Source organism: Dendropsophus ebraccatus, chromosome 2, assembly GCF_027789765.1.
Source record: "Dendropsophus ebraccatus isolate aDenEbr1 chromosome 2, aDenEbr1.pat, whole genome shotgun sequence".
NCBI lineage: Eukaryota > Metazoa > Chordata > Amphibia > Anura > Hylidae > Dendropsophus > Dendropsophus ebraccatus.
In genome coordinates this window covers 103043972-103064426 of record NC_091455.1, presented here as the reverse complement: position 1 = coordinate 103064426, position 20455 = coordinate 103043972, and the positions used below count along the sequence as shown (strand labels likewise).

Genomic DNA, 20455 nt, shown 5'->3' with positions numbered 1-20455 from the left:
TGTACAGTTAGTACTGACACGTAATCCTATATAGGGACACCCTCTATTGACAACAGCTGTCAATTTAGTTATACTAGCAGTATTAAAAAAGGATGGCAAATGCACAGTTCTTAAAAAAAAGATGCTCTAACATTGTCATTTTACAAGGAATGCAAGTACATACTAAAACAGACATGTCTGGAGAGCTAAGATTTTTACATGAAAAAGTCTTTCCCTGCTAACTCCAAATTCTCAATGTTTTTACAACAGTAACTATTTGTTAAGACTGTTGGCTGCCAGTTATACTCTTCTTTTATGATTCACATCTCTTGGCACATTTATTTTCCATGTGTCAAGATGTAACAGTACATGTTGAGGCAGAGATGCAAGTAAGCAGGAAACATGTGTTCCTTTATTTGATGAAGAAAGAATGCCTTATATCTGGGTGTAACAGCAAAGAGTTACAGTCTTCACAAAGGGTTCTGCATTCTTACATTCAGGTAGTGTACTATATCACACTATACACAGTGACTAAAGTCTGTAGGTAAAGTTTTTGTTTACTTAGCATTGCTATTTATTGTTATACTGCATGAACTTTTGCTATTTGTAGAACTTTTATTTTATGTGTTTGCATTAAAAAAATCTTTCAGGTCTTTTAAGGAGAGGATAATGGAGGCCTTAATTACATCATATAATACATTTGCTGTCAGCCTGTACAAGACACTGATTGAACATACCGACAAAAACATCTTTTTTTCACCTATGAGCATTGCGTCTGCCCTAACTATGATATTGCCTGGCACCAATGGCAATACTGAATTCCAAATGGCAAATGTGAGTTATTATGTATTACTACTTTTGTAATAATTATGTAATTCTACACAGGTAATATAATTATGTTCTTGTGCTGAATATATATTAGATAAAAAAAAAAATCACCTACAGTAATTTCACAATTAGCTATCTTGTTATCTAATAGACGGAGCTTTGTGCTATCATACTGATAATGTTACAGCTGGACAGGTGCAAATTTAAGAAAAAGTATGAGTAAAGAACTGAAAAGCTTTCCTGTTGCATATTCCTTGTCTGTTGTTGTGGAAAAAATATATGTAAAAACTTAATAAAAACATTAAAAGAAAGTGAATGTACCATTAGGAGTAGTGAAATTATTTTTTTCATATGTTTGCATATCTTGGACTACCCTACCACTGTAGAGCAACAGTCTTATAAGCTTGGCATGGGTTCGCTTTGTGTCCCGCAAGTTGGAGTAGAAGTGGTGCCAGGAGTAATTCATTTCTCTTGTGTGTGAAATTCTTTTTTTTACTACCCTGTCATTGTTGACACGGAGATCCCAGTGGTGTGGTCCTTTTTGCGAAACACTGCTCGGTTCCTACAATCTATGCCACTGGGATCTCCACACAGAGACCAATACGGAAGTGGGGGAAAAAATTCACTACTTTTAATGGTACATTTGCTTCAGAGTTCCCAGTCACCCATTGTGAAAAAGACAAGGTTCAAATATCTACCTTTACAATAAACTAAATTCTATTCAAATTATCCATTTACATACCCTAAAGATATAATGGCATCAATGGAGAAAAAGGGGGGTAAGGAGAAAACTCCTAGATAGTACTATGTGACTTATGTTAGATATTTAATGTTTATATTATGTTAAAAACAATAAGAATGTTTACAAGAGATATGGGGAAAAAATGTCCCAGGTAAAACCCCCTCAAAGGACAAGAGGGCACTGCCTCCGCCTGGAGAAAAAAAAGGTTCAATCTCCGGAGGCGACAAGTCTTCTTTACCATGAGAACTGTGAATCTGTGGAACAGTCTACCACAGGATCTGGTCACAGCAAAAACAGTAGAGGGCTTCAAAACAGGGCTAGACAAGTTCTTAGACCAAAATAATATAGATGCATATGTATAGAACCTATCACCCCTCCCCCTTCCCTGTATCCATCCCCTCCTTGGTTGAACTTGATGGACATGTGTCTTTTTTCAACGTATTAACTATGTAACTATGTAACTATGTAATGAAATATAAAATCTAGTTATAAGATAAGGAATGTAACTATAGATGACAAAATATCAAAATAATAAACAATAATAACAAATATTGCAATGTCCCAAAGGTAAAAGTCCAAAAAGGAATAATAAAAATGTCCCAAAAAGATTTGTAGTGTGTATTGGTAGTACTACCATTGAACTCCAAAGCTCATAGATGAAAAGAAAGTACTTAGAGCTCTTACCGGACCGCTGTCGAAGAACTGTAGCTGTATAGTAAACTCACAAGCATTCCCACTCTATCGGTACTATATAGTAGTTGTCGTCCGTAAATGTTGGTCCAATAAAGGTATGCTGTGTACAAAGATTTTATATTTTATTGTTTTTAGAATGATCTACACATTAAATATCTAACCTAAGTCCCATAGTACTATCTAGCATTTTATCCTTACCCCGGTTTCTCCATATGACCTCTACCAGTGTGAATAGGTGCACACTTGGAAGTTAAGACTCTGCTAGGAAGCAGTTGTAGTGGTGGGATGCTGTTCTGTTTCTCTTTTTTACATAAGTGTATCAATATCTGGGGGGGGGGGGGGGGCTACAGTGCAACGTGATTCCTTGGCTTTCATCAGCTTCTCTCAGTGTCTCCCTTGACAAAGAAGTTTTAGGCTATAGAAAATTCTGGCCACATCGTGGCACATATCTGAGCTGTGTTTCAAACTGTCAAAAATCAAAGTGTCGGGAATTTGTAGAAAAATTACCACATTTTAATGGCGCAGTGTCCACAAGGAATAAACACAATTGTGCTGCCTCCAACTTTATCTGCAACATCATTTATTTTTCAATAGTGTTGTGGCATGCATGCATTAAGGAGTCACTGAAAATAGCGACAACTGAGACATTAGGGCATTTGAATAAACACTGATCTACACTTCGCAAATTGGCAACTGGCATTTGTAGCCACAACCATATGTTATATACTTTTCATGAAGACATAAAAAGTATCAAAATTACTCAATACATTTGATTCGTGCCATGTATTCCATGGTGCAATTTGCAAAAGACTTCTGGCACTTTTTGCTTAGTAACTTAGTCTGATTTTATAGCATTACTGGATTTTACAGTAAAAACATGGTGAATAAAAATATTATAAATCTGTGTGGTAAGTAAACCTATCTACTTATGTCATTGTACTGTAAATGCACAGGATGACATTTTATTATTGCATTTATTATGAATTATTATTTTATTTTATAACTGTATTCATTCTACTATCTCCTTATGTATTAGGTTTTAAATTTCCGAAAACCATCTGGAAAACAAGGCTGCAATTCGAAGGTAGACCTATACTATATGAAACATGTTGAGTAACACACTTAAATTGTTCTCTCTATTTAATAGCCTATGTGATTTCCCCAGAAAAAAAAACATTAAAGTCTTGGCCACTAGGTGTCTCACTTCCCTGCAACCTGCTCTCCAATGTTTGTTGTTAGAATCAATCTGTCTCTTGTAACAGAAAGACCAAGATGTAACACAAGGAATTTTTGTTGTGTCAAAAAGGTTAACCAAGGCTCTCCTCTCATCTTTGACCACCATGTTTTTATGATTCTAAGTACACAGTGCTAGCTCCTGAATGTAAACCTCCCTCCTGCTCCCTTTAGCTTACCATCCTCATTAGTAGCAGCAGGATCTGCCATAAGTTACACTGGATGCAGGTAACACCTCTAGGACCTGCATCTATTTTCAGATGTTGGAAGTGGAAGTGGAAGTGGAAGTCCGGTCCCCAAACAGTGGCTCAAAAACAGTATAAGTCTCTGTGTGGCCTCTCATAGGAGTCTTGAGGTAGAAACTGGCAATTGATTTATAACAGACATATCTTGGCAAAAAGGAAAATCTTTTTTTTGTGCTTTGTGAGATCAATTATTTCAGAAAGATAACAGGAGCAGTGGAAGCAGACCACCGCTATCTCCTATAGGCTCGCTGGACAATCTAAAGATGGTCTGGGCAGCCCCTCCCGCAGAATCCCCGCCCCGCCCGCTCTTACCCACTCACTGTTGGTACACGTAAAAACGGCGGTAAAAACGGCGGCGTTTGCTTGCTCCTCACCATCGCCCCATGTAATAGTGCCTTAACTTGTGATCTCTACAGGATTTCTACAATTTCTACAGTTTGATTCAGCAATGTGTAAAATATGTTGCAGACTGACACAAGCAGAGTGGGCAACTCTTTATCCTGTTCATTTTTATTATTTATTTCTAGGTTGTGTCCCTGTAATAATTTATTGCTTTGTGTAATAATAGGATAATAAGGCTATAACAAAAACCTATTATAATAATAATAATACTATAAAAAAAAAATATCTCAACAGACCTCAGATGCTATTCAAATACAAAATGTTCCTGAAGTTTTTGAGGAATTTTCTTCAAGTATTAACCAGCCCTCGAGTAGCTATACTTTGAAAATGGCTAATAGAGTATTCAGTGAAAAGAGCTTCAACATTATTCAGGTACGATATCTCATATGTAATGTAGTTCCCACATGGGGGGGGAGGTTCGGAGGGGAGAGGAAATTTTGTTGTAATATATTGTGATATGGCGTTTTTCTTGCCTTGAAATGTAAGTAAGGATAAAATATTTAAATAAAGATTTATAAAAAAAAAATGTATTTCCCACATACACAGAAGTTTATCAGGTATGGAAAAAGTTGGATAGGGACTTCATTAAAAATTTTTACAACAAACTGCTGTTCATACATTAACACCTGTACCTCATTACATTACCTATAAACCTTCTAAGCTTTAAAAAAAAAAAAAAAAAACCTACTGTAAAACTAAATTAAAGGGGTACTCCGGTCTGGGAATATTTTTGAAGATCGCCGGAGAGGGGGTGGAAATTGAAGCCGGAGTTAACATACCTCCCCCGTTCCAGCGCCGGTGCCTGGATCACGCCGCCCGGTACTCCCATCCCGCAGCCGCTTCCTGGTCAGAGCTGCCACATGAGACGTGCCGATTCGGGACCCCGCTACGGCCGCTGATTGGCAGAGCTGCCTTGAGACATCACGTCTCATGTGGCAGCTCTGACCAGAAAGCGGAATCCTCTTACCAGGAATCCTCAAAAATACCCCCTGGCCCGGAGTACCCCTTTAAGGGCAAAGAGGTTGGGGAACACTGATTTATACAGATACAAACACATACATATTACATATGTACATCCACAATTTATATATATATATATATATATATATATATATATATATACACACAGTATATATATATATATATATATATATGTATGTATATATTATAATATATATATATAATATAATATTATATATAATATATAATAATATAATATATATATATATATATATATATATATATATATATATATATATATATATATTATATATTAATATATACACAGTATACACACACACTTTTTTTTAAAGGTTTACTCCGGGCAAAATGTTTTTTTAAATATTTTATTACATATGGAAAGTTATACAAATCACTAATATACACTATTTATGGGAAATGCACATAAAGTGCTATTTCCCTCCCTTTAGTAGATAAGGCAGGCTTTACTTCCTCAAAAAAAAAAAAAAAAACTCAAGTGTGTATTTCTGGCAGGGTCCAGCAGAGGGGGCATGTAGAAGTATAGACGTCTATGTAGAAGTGCAGTGCTCTCTCTCTCCCTCCGTCCCCCCTCCCTCCCATCTCTCTGCCTGTCTCCCGCCCGGTCCCGTGCAGGGGGGTGAGCGCTCCTTATCTGCCGCTCACCACGCTGCACCTACTTTCAAGAAGCTGCCCGTGCTCTCACTGCCATCACTCATCCTTCCTCTATGAGCCCCTGCACCTCCGTACCCGTCCTCTCTGTGCCCCTGCGTTCCCCTCACCTCAGCGCTCACCCCTGCTGCTTAGTCCTGTTCGGGGTGAGTGCTCCTGCATCTCCTCGTCCCCTTTGTTCTCCTCCTCCTTCCTGTCATTCTGCCCCAATGTGCCTCAGCACTCATTCTGCCGTTTGGTCCCATGCAGGAGCGCTTACCCCGAACAGGACTAAGCAGCGGGGGTGAGTGCTGAGGTGAGGGGAACGCAGGGGCACAGAGAGGACGGGAGGAGGCGCAGGAGTGCTCACCCCAACAGGATCGGGTGGCGGGGTGAGCGCTCTTGCACGGGACCAGACGGGCGGGGTGATGCCAGTGAGAGCACAGGACCAGACGGCGGGGTACGGAGATGTAGAGGGTCATCGAGGAAGGATGAGTGATAACAGTGAGAGCACGGGCAGCTTCTTGAAAGTAGGTGCAGCGCGGTGAGCGGCAGATGTGGAGCGCTCACCCCCCTGCACGGGATCGGGCGGGAGACAGGCAGAGAGATGGGAGGGGGGACATTGTCAGCACGGGAAGGAAGGGAGGGACGGAGGGAGGGAGAAAGCACTGCCCTTCTACATAGACGTCTATACTTCTACATGCCCCCCCTGCTGTACCTTGCCGGAAAACACACACTTGAGACGTGACGTCACGTTTTTTTTTGAGGAAGTAAAGCCTGCCTGATCTACTAAAGGGAGGGAAATAGCACTTTATGTGCATTTCCCATAAATAGTGTTTATTAGTGATTTGTATAACTTTCCATATGTAATAAAATATTAAAAAATACATTTTGCCTGGAGTACCCCTTTAAGCAGTAAGGCCACCGCCAGCCATCTTGAAGATCTTAGTACCTGCAGTATAAAACATAAAATACACTGTGGGGTACAGGAGGCGAGTGGCAGAACCAGCAGCAGTTTATGTTTTATGTCACCCAGGTCCGCCGGCAGAACCGATAGTACTCCCCTGATGGTGACCCTGTATGGATTATTAGTCTAGTCATCTTGTGTGCTGCTAAAATATTATAATGAATAAACTAAAATTGTCTCTCTTGCTAGCAATATACAAAAGTACTTGAGAAATATTTTCAAGCTGAAATGCAAGCTGTGGATTTTTTGCAAGCTGTGGAAAAGAGCAGAAAGTCTATTAACACCTGGGTAGAAAAACAAACAGATGGTAAGTACTAGTAGGTATGTAATATTATGTCATTACAAACCTGCAGCAAGTTCACTGCTAAATGTATTTGTAGCAAGTTTCATCTTTTATGTTGTAATTGGTAAAAATCTAGGTCATAATTAGGGATGAGCGAACCGGTATGAACCTGAACTATCGGCTTCTGATTCCCGCTGTCTGTCCGCTCCGTGGAGAGGGTGGATACAGCGGGAGGACCGCCTGGAAAACTGGGATACAGCCTATGGCTATGTCCTCAAGGTTGTAGACAGCGCCCGGTTCACTCATCCCTAGTCATAATGGAGTTTAAACTTTTTCCACTATGTGGTTAGGATTTTGAAACCCTAAATCACTAGCAAAGTAATATATTAATGTTTCATGCAAACTTCTCTCCTACCCTGGAGGCCATTTTTTAGGAGCAAATGGGAGCCGAAGACCATGGTATTCTGTAGCCTATAAATTCTATCAAGGTGGTTAATTGCCCAAACAAATGATACATACCTCTAGACATTGGTTCAGCTTTACTAATGTGTCTCTGGCAGAATTTTTGGTGAAAAAGTGTCGGACAGGACTTTTCTCTACATTATTAGAGATGAGTGAACCTGGCTCGGGTTTGAGTCCATCTGAACCCGAACGATCAGCATTTGATTAGCTGGGGCTTCTGAACTTGGATAAAGCGCTAAGGTTGTCTGGAAAACATGGATACAGCCAATGACTATATCCATGTTTTCCACATAGCCTTAGGGCTTTATCCAAGTTCAGTAGCCACCGCTAATCAAATGCCGAAAGTTCGGGTTCGGATGGACGAGGTTGGCTCATCTCTATTTATTATGCATTTTAGACACTTTTACAAACTGTTTTGGCTATTACAAAAAGGGGTGTGGTTTGTGCAAAACCTTTTTGAATCTGGCAAAAAATTCTTGCAAACCTCAAGCCTCAAGTGATAGCTGATGTAAACTTTATACCAAAAAACTAGACAGTCTTTAAGTGTGCCAGATTTATCAAACAGTCTGATGAAACTGGCACCTAGACAGTTTTAAATGTGGACCATTGTTCCTAATATGGAGGCATGCTGTATTTTAAAGGATATAAATAGCAAAAAAAATGTAGTAAGATAGGCTTCTCATATGCCAGTCTTTAATAATCCTGCGTCAGCACATAGGCATGCTGGATATATGTAAAGGTAAACGCCTGTGTGCTGGCGTAAATTATGGCAAATAAGACACACTCAGAAGTCATGCCCCTTCCGTGTGCAGCCACACCCACCATTCCGCCTCCTCTCTGCCAACATAGCCTAATGCTGTCTCCTTTTCCAGGTAAAATAAAAGACATCTTGGTACCAGGATCTATTGACTCACTAACAAAGTTAGTCTTGGTAAACGCAATTTACTTTAAAGGAAGTTGGGAAAATAAATTTCCAGAAGAGAACACAGAACAAAAACCATTTAAAATGAGCAAGGTAAGACTATTTTCTGTCATTTTATGTCTTCAATCAATTGTCCCATTTGAAGCAGCAGCATAGTGTGTATCTTTTATAGGGGTTATCCAGCCCTAAAAAACTAATATACAAACAAATCCACATCCACACCAATGGCACAGATATCAAAAGGCGCAGGTAATATTAAGATCCAATCATGAAAAATGTATTAAAAACAAATAAAAAATGCAAAATACACAATGTGTTTTTATACAATTTTCATGGCTAGATCTTCATGTGACCTGTGCCTTTGATAACTTTGCTGCTGGTGTGGAGGTGGATTTGTTGGTACTGTATATTGTCCCACTGTGGATTGCATGGGTGAGGTTACAGTCTTTTTACTTGAACAGACATCACACACATGCAGTTCCTATTCTTGCACAACCTGAAAACGTGAGTCTCCCATTTAAGCAAGGATTTTGTCTACTATTCTCTTTTTGGTCTTGGACCTCTACATTAATGAGCACTGTCCTGCATTATTTCTCTACAAAACTAATGATCTATCTGACTCCTGGCTAGGTCATTTAACCCCTTATAGGTATGGGTCACCATTACACCATTACCTTTTAGCTGATGGGCACAGCTCTCCAGCACTGTGTCCGGTATTCTGCGGCAGGGCAATGTTCAGCACAGGCTGCCATAACTCGACCAGGAGAGGAGCAGGGAGGACAGAGACAGTAAGCCCTGTGCTTGGCCCCACCTAGCTTTTTCTACTTACTTGAAAAAAAAGTGGTTTCTAATAGTTGCTACGTGATTTGCTCAACTAAAAGTAAAAAGAATATTTTTAGTATGGCTTACTTGAAAGTAATTTAAAAGGGGTAACTCGGTCTATTTTGCCCAGAAAATGCCTTTAAATAAAATGTTATGTAACAATATATATATTATTTTTTTTTGGACAGATAAAAAGTAAACCAGTACCAATGATGTTCCAGAGAAGTAAGTTCAATATCTTTTACATTGAAGAGCTTGAGACAAAGGTGCTGGAGCTCCCTTATGTTAATAATGAACTAAGCATGGTAATACTACTACCAGATGAGATTAAGGACAACTCTACTGGACTCGAACAAGTAAGACACTGAAATCTGAATACATATCAGAATGTTAATATGGGCTACATACACTGTGGATTTCCCACTGCAAAACTGATTTGCAGCAGATTAGAAAACTGCAGTATGTCAATTTATGTTTATGGAAAGACTGCAGATTAGAGGAAAAAGGTGGATCTTTGTTTTTTTTTACCTTTAAAGAGTCACTGTCATTATAACTTTTTAAAATGTAAATCAACAGTAAATGTGATACAAAGCAAGTTTGCAATTTGCATTCATTATTTTTTTTTCTTTCTTGTTATCATGCTGTAAAACAAAGCTGAATTTATCTGTATCCCGGTCCAATCTCCTGAAGGCAGCTTTGTACACTTGTGCTAGTTGTTAAAAACAGACTAAACATATGAAGTCCCGCCTTCTCTGTGAGCGCGTAGATGAACTGGGAAACACAAGACTCCTGTGTTTAAACTCAGTCCGAAGTGGCGTGTTTTCCATGGTAGCCGAAAAAAATGAATGTAAATTGCAAAATGGCTTTATTTCACATCTACAGTTAATTTAGATTTTGAAAGTTATAATGACAGGGACACTTTAACATAATACTGGCTCTGAAGTGCTATTTTTTTATTCTTTCACCCTGAAGAGCCAGTATATAAGTAGAGAAAGAAAGGCTATTCTCACACTATGGAGCCAATTTACTAATGTGCTTCCATCAGAAAAGCGTTGATTTGGGGGGAGATTTATGAAAGGGTGTAAATATACACCTGGTGTAAACTGCCCCCAGCAACCAATCATAGCTCAGCTTTCAGCTCTGGTTAAATATAAGAGGAGCTGTGATTGGTTGTGTGGGAAGTTTACACCAGGTCTATATTTACACCCTTTCATAAATCTCTCCCTTTGTGTTCAGTTTCCCTGCTAGCTTTCTGTTCTGTCCTATTTACTAATGGTGTCTAGCACATAAATGTCAGAAACCCGACACACTCGTCATTTTACATTTAAAAAATGAAAAGTGGATGGGGCCTTTAAAATCCACCATAACCGACATATTTTTTAAGCAAACCAAATTTTTCTGGTGGGTTTTCCATTCTAAATATCAGCCACTTCTAGTGTGGTGGGATGGTCACGTTTTAGTTTTGTCATGTGAAAAACCTTCCAGATTTACTAAGGGCAATAGGACACATTAATAAATTTGTTGGATTGGGAAACTAAAGCCCTGAGGTGTAGGGTTCTTGAAAACCAGACAATCTTACTAAATCAGCCCCTATATTTTGCCAATGTGTATGACTTATGCTGCAAATAACCAAACTTGCCCCTTCAATCTGTGTATATGCCATATTTTTGTGCACTATACTTTTGTTCTATAAAGTTGGTACCCCACAAAGTCTGTGCACCTCGTCCTCCACATCATATTTGTACATGGGGTTGGGACTGCTGTTATTCTACAATAGGGGGTGACACCAGAAACAGGCTTTCTGAATGCCAGTTTGCAGGCGGAAAAGGTGATGCTTGCTAAAAAGAAAAGGCAATGCATTGATGCTCAGAGTGAGCCATTGAAGAGAAGGTTATGGACTGAGAAAGTGATAAGCGAAAGAAGCCTGAGTAAATAGTGATTTCTGTGTATCTATCATGTAGAATATTCTTTATGGAGTACTGGAGTAGCCTGGAGAAAAATCCAGTGCTGCAAATAGTACCCAGACTGATGGTGTGTGTATTTATGTCTCCCCAGGGAGAGAGGTGGATTACTGTTTCCAGATATTCTAAAGTATTTATTAGCTTCCCAGAATAGCTACCTAATGAACTGAAAACAAAGCAAATGGTTTGGATATTTAGTTTCAAGGGAACTTATTCCGACATTTTTGAACTATTTCAATCTTACCAATCTGTCAAAATGACAAACAATAGAGTGATTACCTGTGGGTTAACTCTTAGATAGGTGTTGGTATTGATGTAGCTGAATGAGAACGTAGTTTCAATTTACACCATTTTAAGGTACATAGGAAGTGTGGATTTATTGCTTTTTTTTTTTTAAATAAACAATACGGTTAGCAAATGTGCATATGTTTAACTGTCTGCTTTATACTGAATATCAATTAGACATGTCAATTTAGAGCATTACTATCATTTGGCTAAATGCTTTTCCCATCTTGTAACAGGAGACGGGCTGTATATACCCATCCCCTGCAATAAGGCAGGAAGAACTGCAAGCTCAGCAAGCACTTTTCGCATCTGGACTTAGCAGTCAGTGGGGGCCTGAACACCCAGACCCTGAACGATCAAAACCTTTGACATGTCTGTAAGGCATGTCAGAATTTACTGTATGTAAAGTTGGGCCATGCCTATACGTTGCTCTGATAGAAGCACAACTGCTGAAGCTCAAAGTGATTACATTGACAGGACTTATAAATGTCTCCTAGATGTCCCACCTAGAGTTCCACCTCCAGGACCAACACCTATATTGAAATTGAGGGCTCCTCGACCCCCTCTGGCATGTTTGTAGAGTTCCACCTCTAGGACCAACACCTATATTTGTAGTATCCCAACACAGGTGTTTCTAGTATGGGCACATGTCGTAAAAGCCCTGTGTTGTAGAGTAAAGTGGTAATGAAGTTGAACTCTCAGGTTTTACCACAAGATGTCACTATGTATTATTTTGTATAGTGCACAGCTGCAGTCATTCAAGGGTTACTGTTGTATTTTGTGATTCTGTGCACTACTGAGAGAGACTCTTTTCTCCCTACCTATCTCTATTCTCTTCTATACACTCTTCTCCACCACTCACAGTGGCTGTTACACACACCCTGTAGGAAGTAGTCACATGGGGTGAGGAAGTGTAGGACCACCTTTAGTTAGTTCTTCTCTGATTCTCAGTGGAGAAAGACACACAGATCAGGCATCCCTGCTGAACTTAGCCAGGAGCCTGGCTCCGCCAGGTTCCCTGTCCGGGACAGACCAGCTGTGGTAGTGGACAAACGTATGGAGACTTCCTTTACTAAAACTAAACTTATAGTCAAGATGCAGTGCCAAACACTTAAGGAGCACACCTCAAGTCACACCGCGAACCTCTCTATACAGCGCAGGGCGGTATCCTAAAGCAGAGTAATTGACCCGGATACAGCAAAGCAGCCATAGCCAAGGCCTACGTACTCTATCTCGCAGCACAGGTGACAAAGGGGCACGCTTGTACACTTTGCTCAACTCAGATGACCAAGACTGGGGCTTGTGTCACCCTCGTAGGACGGGTAACCCGACACTGCAGACAGAAGGTGGTTTATAGCGACAAAGGTCGAAACACAGGCACAAGTATTCTTCTTTTCTCAAGTATCTCTTCTTACTAGTTCCATCAGAGCACATTACTAAACTGGGTTGGGGCTCTCCTGACAAACTCCTCTCCACTCTTCTGAACTCTCTACTCTACTCAACTAAACTAGCAATGAAATTCTACCTCAACACTTCAGCACAGATTCAGTGAACGCAAGTCTGTATCTCAAGAGTCACTCGTCATTCTGTTATCCTGTATTACAAGAGACTTGTCAGGAAAGATCATGTTATTTATTCTACATGTACTTAGTGATAACTGCACCAGCACTCATACACACAGGCTACACCATCCTTGGATCATTTTCCCCTTTCTGTGGGTGGCGGTACCGACAGTCCTGGTGGGTCATCGCTCCACTGCGGACCACCATAATAAGAGCCCAAAGGACATCTCACAGCCCGGCAGGTCACCGACCATTGGGGATCAATATAGCCAGCCACACACTAAAAGCAGGTATACCATCACACTTGTGTGCTGAGTTAGCACTGTCATCTCGATAGAACTATAACTGGCTGAGCTGAGCTTCAACCACTGACATAACATCATCCCGGCGGTAGAGCCCTGGATTATACCCGGGGCCCAACCACATATTCAGATTGAGGGCTTCTTAACCCCCTCTGGCATGTTCGCTGAGTTACCTAAACAGCTTAATTTGCATTTGTAGGCCCTGTGGATGTGCCATGTGTCTCCTATCGTAGATAAGTATACCCCTATATAGTTGTGTCTGTCACACAACGATATAAGGTACTGGTCATTAAATGTGTTAATACCATTCACAGTATATTACTGAAAAAACTAAGTTAGCATCAACTTTAATTAGCGAAATGTGTAGGTGCACCCGGCAAGGTTGCAACTCAAAAGCAAATAGACTGCATGTGAGCACTAAAAAAAAAAAAAACTTTGAACTGCTAGATGTATAACATGGAGACAACCACTCCCCTATATGTGCAATGGAGAAAAAAAGTTAGTCAGCACAAAAATGAATGAAATGTGCAGGTTGCTATGACTGCAATGCAAAAACAAATACAAAATACAGGAGCAGTCTGCGAGCGCTAACACATGTGTACACTAAATATATGGATATTATTTACTTATTACAGGTATACAAGAATGAATTATTGTATTTTTAAGGGTATATTCACACGAACGGGCTTGCAGCGAGAATCTCGGCAATTCCTGGCAGTTCCCATACACTACATACTTGCTGCGGTCTAAACGACTGCAGCGAGTATGTAATTCTGCCGCCCTTAACCCCTTCTGCTCCCGGATGGCTCCCCCACTGTAAGCATACTTTACCTGTCCGGCGTCCTGCTCTCCCGTCAGGCCAATCAGTGGCTGCAGCTGGGCAACACACTGATTGGCCGGACGGGAGAGCAGGACGCTGGACCCGTGCAGCAAGGACAGGTAAAGTATGCTTACAGCGGGGGAGCCGGGAGGGAGCAGAAGGGGTTAAGGGCGGCAGAATTACATACTCGCTGCGGTCGTTTAGACCGCAGCAGGTATGTAGTGTATGGGAACTGCCAGGACCTGCCGGACTCGCAGCGAGAATCTCGCTGCGAGCCTGTTCGTGTGAATATACCCTTAGGGAGTATTCTGATGCCATGTTAAAAAACCACACACACATCAAAAATATATTTGTTTTGTTTGTTTGTTTTTTAGTCAGATTATCGTTATGCTTCCGGGTTGAGAAGTTGCTCAGTACTACAATTACCAGAATGTATTGTTTTCCTTCAGCTGTTTATCACAGTCCTCCCACCCTGCTCATTCCCCTCGCACAGCACTCCTGACAGCTCCCCACCCGAAACTGCTGCAGAACAGTGCACTACACAGCAAGTCTACATAAGCTGCTGTATTCACTTCTCTGCTTGTGGCATTGTTCAGCACAAGGCAACATGCTATAATCAACGCTTATTCTGCCAATAAATGTCCCAATAAATATATACATGTATTTGTGTATAGGAAATGGTAATGTAGGCTGTGGAGGCTGGTCAGAGGTTTTGACATCACTCATGGAGCAGGCCTTGAACTCAGAGACAAGATCCAGTGACTGGAAAGAAAGTGCTAGTGCTATTACTGATAACAATGGGGGAGATTTGTCAATATTTTATACAGGTTTTCAGACATAAAAAGTAGCAAAATTTTGCACACCCGCATAGCTGCGCAAAATTTTTCCACATTTTACTGATTTAGACTGATCATGCCTACTTCAGCTTACGCTGAAAGTAGGCATGATTTATCATGTGCTACTATCTAAAATAGTCGCACGTGTCGCAAACTCACTCCACACTAGAGGTGGTCTATTTCACCACCTATACTGTGGAGCCGGTATGCTTTGTGGGTCGGGTGCAGTGCACCCGGTCCACGGAGTTTAAAGGGTTAAGTAGTGATGCAGCAGCATCACTACTATCCCCCTGGGGCTGTACAGTAAGGAGGGGTGCTTAGCGCACCCCTCCTTGCAGTACAGGAGTGGGGAATCCCTTAATTAAGCCGGGATTCCCTGCCTACAGGGTTTTCCACCCAAAAGCAGAAAGCAGTCTGCTTCTGGGCGGGAAATTTAAAATCCCGGGAAAGAAGTTACAGTCTGGCTCCCAGGGGCTTAAGCTCTTGGGAGCAAGACTGTAACTCCCATGCCCATGCTGGAGGTCACCCAGCTTTTCCAGCATTCTGTAAGGTTAACCCTTACAGGATGCTGGGAAAGTTGAGTGACCTCCAGCATGGGCATGGGAGTTACAGTCTGGCTCCCAGGGACATCTGCTGGACCAGATGCAGTGCGCTCTCCAATGGGGGGGATGATAGGGGCTGGGGGTTACCTCAGCTGTCCCGGTAGGCTCCGCCTCCATGACAGTAAGCCCTGCCCCCATTGCGCCCAGTACGGGGGTGGGGCTTACCAGGACTGCCGAGGAAGCAGCAAAACAGGTAACTCCCAGCCCCTACCATCACCCCCCCTTGGAGAGTGCACTGCACCAGCAAGGAAGGGGGTTAAGTGCCCCCTCCTTGCTGGTGCAGGGCACTCTCCAAGGTGGTGGGGGTTACCTGCTGCTGCTTCCTCAGCCTGCTATGGGGGCGGGGCTTACTGTCATGGAGGCAGAGCCTACCAGGACAGCCGAGGGAGCAGGTAACCCCCAGCCCCTATCATCATCCCTCATTGGAGATTGCACTGCATCTGCCCGAAGAAGAAAGGGGGCACTTAACCCCCTTCCTTGCTGGTGCAGATGCAGTGCCATAACAGTCTGGTCCCCAGGGAGTTAAGTCCCTGGGAGGCAGACTGTAACTCCCATGCCCATGCTAAAGGTCACCCAGCTTTCCCAGCATCCTGCAAGGGTTAACCTTACAGGATGCTGGGAAAGCTGGGTGATCTCCAGCATGGGCATGGGAGTTACAGTCTGGCTCCCAGGGGGTTAACCCCTTACTTGCTGTTTGTTTTTGCTTGTGCTTTTTCTTTTTTTTTTTCCAGATACTGGCATGCAGAGGATTACAGCGGATTAGTTTGGACTACGTCGATGATCGGCGAAGCTTAATGTTCTATAAAATGGTCGACGAGGGGTGTGGGGGTGTTTTTATTTGAATATAAAAAAAATTCTAAGTGTGTTGTGTTTTCTTTCATTTCTTTACAGACTTAGTAGTGGAATCCGTCTAATAGACGGAATCCATTACTAAGTCAGGGCTTAGTGTTAGCGGGTATAAAATGGCTAACACTAACCTCCCCATTATTACCCCAGTACCCAATGCCACCAGGGGTACTGGGAAGAGCTGGGTGCCAGTGGTCCTGGAGCGTCAAAATTGGCGCTCCTGGACCGGGCGGCAGCAGGCTGGTAATATTTAGGCTGGGGAGGGCCTAAACCAATGGCTCTTCCCACCCTGGTGTTACCAGGCTGCTGTTGCTTGGTTTTTATCCCGGCTGGTTATGAAAATAGAGGGGACCCTATGCGTTTTTTTTTATTATTATTTATTTAAAGAAAAAAAACGCATAGTATCCCCCCCCCCTTTTCCATAACCAGCCGAGTTAAAAACCAAACAACAGCAGCCTGGTAACACCAGGGTGGGAAGGGCCATTTATTTTGGCCCTCCCCAGCCTAATATTACCAGCCTGCTGCGGCCCAGTCCAGGAGCGCCAATTTTGACACTCCGTGACCACTGGCACCCGGCTCTTCCCAGTACCCCTGGTGGCATTGGGTACTGGGGTAATAATGGGGGGTTAGTGTTAGCCATTTTATACCGGCTAACACTAAGTCCCGAGTAATGGTTTCTGTCTATCAGATGGCTTCCACTACTAAGTCTGTAAAGTAATGAGAGAAAACCCAATACACCTAGAAATTTTTTTTTATTCAAATAAAAGCAAAAATTATTATGTTAATTTGTTTTCCCTAAGTACCATTGGCATCACAACGATAGGGGTATTTTCGCCCCTGCGAGCCCCTGGGACGAAGGAATTTTTAATGAAAACAATAGTAAAGCTTTATTAATCCCTCCTACAGGAAGTATAAATAAGCCCCCCCCCCATACACACCTCAGTCATTTACAAGAACAACAAAATAGGGAGGGAGACTTGTGATGCCAATGGTACTTAGGGAAAACAAATTAACATAATAATTTTTGCTTCCCTTACGTCCCATTGGCATCACAACGATAGGGGAACTAGCAAGTAATATCCCCAGAGGGTGGGTTGTCTGATACAGCTGCATTAAGAACTGACCTAGGAAAAGCCGTTCTCGCAGAAAGATTGGTATCTATTCTGTAATGTTTAACAAAAGTGGATAAGGATGACCAAGACGCAGCTTGGCATATATTTTCCAGAGATACCGAGGACCGTTCCGCCCAACTAGAGGCAACCGCTCTAGTGGAATGCGCCCTGGTAAATAAAGGCGGTGTCTTACCCGCCGAGGAGTAAGATAATTCAATGGCCTCACATATCCACCTTGATATGGAAGGCTTAGAAGCTTTTTTGCCCTTGTTCTTCCCTGCAAATAAAATCAACAAATTTTCCTCCTTCCTTATTGAACTAGTTCTGTCCAGATATATTCTTAGAGTTCTAGGAACATCTAAAAGGGAAAAATCAACATCCTGATGGGCTGGATTCGAAGGAGAAAATACAGGAAGAACAATAGGTTCGTTAATGTTAACGAATGAAGCAACCTTGGGTAGAAATCCAGGTAAAAATCTTAGAATCACCTTGTCTTGGAGAAAAGTGATGTACGGAGTAGTTGAGCCCAGAGCCTGAAGCTCCCCGACACGCTTGGCAGAAGTAAGGGCCAAAAGCAGTGTACATTTTAAGGTTAGGAATTTAATTTCTACCTCCTCCAGGGGTTCAAATGGTTGGAGACATAAACACCTGAGGACGAAAGAAAGATCCCAGGAGTCGACATACCTGTCTACCCTGGGTCTTAATCTCGTGATAGCTTTCACAAAATTTTTTACCTCAGTTATTTGAAAAAGTCTAGAGTTCAGATGTGCAGATAAAGCTGCTATCTGGACCTTAATGGACCCTGGAGTAAGACCTTTGTCAAACCCCTCTTGTAAAAACTCTAAGAGTTGAGGAGTAGAAGGTTTAGAAGAACACATCCTTTATCTGTACACCAAGCCTGGAATATTCTCCAAATGCGCGCGTATGAAGCGTTTGTGGAGTCGCTGCGTGCATGGGATAGAGTTCGGAGAACAGTCTCTGAAAAAGTTTCAGGACCTAATAAGGTCCTCTCAGTCTCCAGGCCGTGAGGTTGAGGCTGGCTAGATCCTGACACAGATGTTGTCCCTGAGATATCAGGTCGTGATGTAACGGTAGTCTCCAGAACTCGCCCCTGCTCATGTTCATGAGCAGGGTGAACCAAGATCTCTTCGGCCAAAACGGCGTAATTATGATCACTGACGCTTGGTCCAACCTGATCTTCACCAGAACTCTGGGGATCATTGATATGGGCGGAAAGATGTATGCCATCTGGAAATTCCATGGAATTGACATCGCATCCACCGTCGTTGGCTGGTCGGCTGAGTACAGGGAGCAAAAGTTCCTCAGTTTGGCATTGTTTGTTGATGCCATGAGATCTATCTGAGGAACTCCCCATCTCTGATATGAAGGGCAGATAGTTTGGCTAACCGGGGTTCCGCCCATTTGAAGATGTACTCCACTTCCCTGAGAAGTAGAGGTGACTTGGTACCTCCCTGCTTGTTGATATAGGCGACACAAGCAGTGTTGTCCGTCCTGATCCTTACCGCCTTCTGTAACAGTTTTGGAGCGAAGTGTAGAAGGGCTAGATAAATAGCCCTGAGTTCCCGTACGTTTGATGGAAGGGATGACTCCTGGATATTCCATGTCCCTGACGCAGTACTCTCTTCTAGATGTGCACCCCATCCCGAACCTGAAGCGTCTGTGGTGATCGTGATCCACTGGGGTTCGGTTATGGAGGCTCCATGCTTCACCTGTCTCCACCATGTTAGAGACTGTCGAGTTTCCGTCGATAGGACATGAATAGTATCCAAGTCTTCTAGGCTCCGGTTCCATTTCGTCAGGACTTCTCTCTGGAGGTACCTCATATGCCATAGTGCCCATGGAACTGCCTCTGTGGCTGACGAAAGGAGTCCCAGGAATCTCATTAGGGTCCGAAGAGACACCTGACGCGGAGGAATGAGAAACTGGGCTCCCCTCTGTATACGTACCAGCCTGGGTGTTGAGAGGAACAGCTTCATCTGCGTGGAATCTATGATGAAACCCAAAAAAGTCTTTATTTTGGATGGCACCAATTCTGACTTCTCCTGGTTGATCAGCCACCCTAACTGCTGAAGGATGTCCAAGACATAATTCAGCTGAAAGCTCAGAAGACTCTGAGTCTGAGCCATAATCAACCAGTCGTCTAGATAGGGAATGATCTTTATTCCCTGAAGTCTGAAGATAACCATCATGGCCGACACTACCTTTGTGAACACAAAGGGGGCCGATGTTATGCCGAAGGGAAGAACCTTGAACTGAAGATGTCTTACCTTCCCTTGTAGCTGGATGGCAATCCTCAGATATTTTCTGTGCGCTGGCAGAATAGGTATGTGGAGGTATGCGTCCTGGAGGTCTATTGATACCATAAAGTCGCCCTCCTGGAGGACGGTTTTTACGGATCTGATATTTTCCATGCGAAATCTCTTTTTTATCATGAACCCGTTTAAGTAACGCAGATCGATAATAAGCCTCCACTTTCCGGACGGCTTTGGTACGAGAAAAATCGGAGAGTATACTCCCAGACCGACGTCTGACAGAGGGACTTCCTCTAGGGCTTCTATGTCCAACAGGTGAAAGATTTCTTTCTCTATAACGGGATGTTTGACCGGGCCTAAATGATGCGACACCAGAAACCTTGGGGGGGGAGGAAGAAACAAAGGAAGCACATAACCACTTTGAATAATGCTTATTACCCACATATCCTTTATTAATTTTTTCCAGGCGGGAAGAAACATAGTGAGACGCCCCCCCCACAGGTATGCCTCTGGCGTCAGAAATCCGGCTTCTTGGCAGAATCCTTTTGCTGCTTGCCTGTACCTCTTCTATTATAGTATCTTCCTCTTCCTCGGGATTGATAACGACTCTTTCCACGCTGAGGAGATCTGCCTCTACGAAAGGATCCGC

At 42.4% G+C, this 20455-nt stretch overlaps 1 protein-coding gene across 2 annotated transcripts in view; it reads left to right on the top strand.

Annotated features, from left to right (window-relative positions):
* Positions 1 to 347: 347 nt before the first annotated feature.
* The window catches only part of LOC138783415 (serpin B6-like), a 37596-nt gene continuing 17488 nt past the window's right edge, over positions 348 to 20455 (top strand). Inside the window, exons 1-7 of one of the 2 annotated variants that reach the window (XM_069958107.1) lie at positions 348 to 523; positions 630 to 813; positions 3279 to 3326; positions 4357 to 4494; positions 6908 to 7025; positions 8336 to 8478; positions 9396 to 9563. In XM_069958107.1, coding sequence (XP_069814208.1) covers positions 363 to 523; positions 630 to 813; positions 3279 to 3326; positions 4357 to 4494; positions 6908 to 7025; positions 8336 to 8478; positions 9396 to 9563 — 960 coding nt within the window. In that variant the 5' untranslated portion in view covers positions 348 to 362. The remainder of the gene's footprint in view (positions 524 to 629; positions 814 to 3278; positions 3327 to 4356; positions 4495 to 6907; positions 7026 to 8335; positions 8479 to 9395; positions 9564 to 20455) is intronic. The other variant, XM_069958108.1, reaches the window with a different exon arrangement.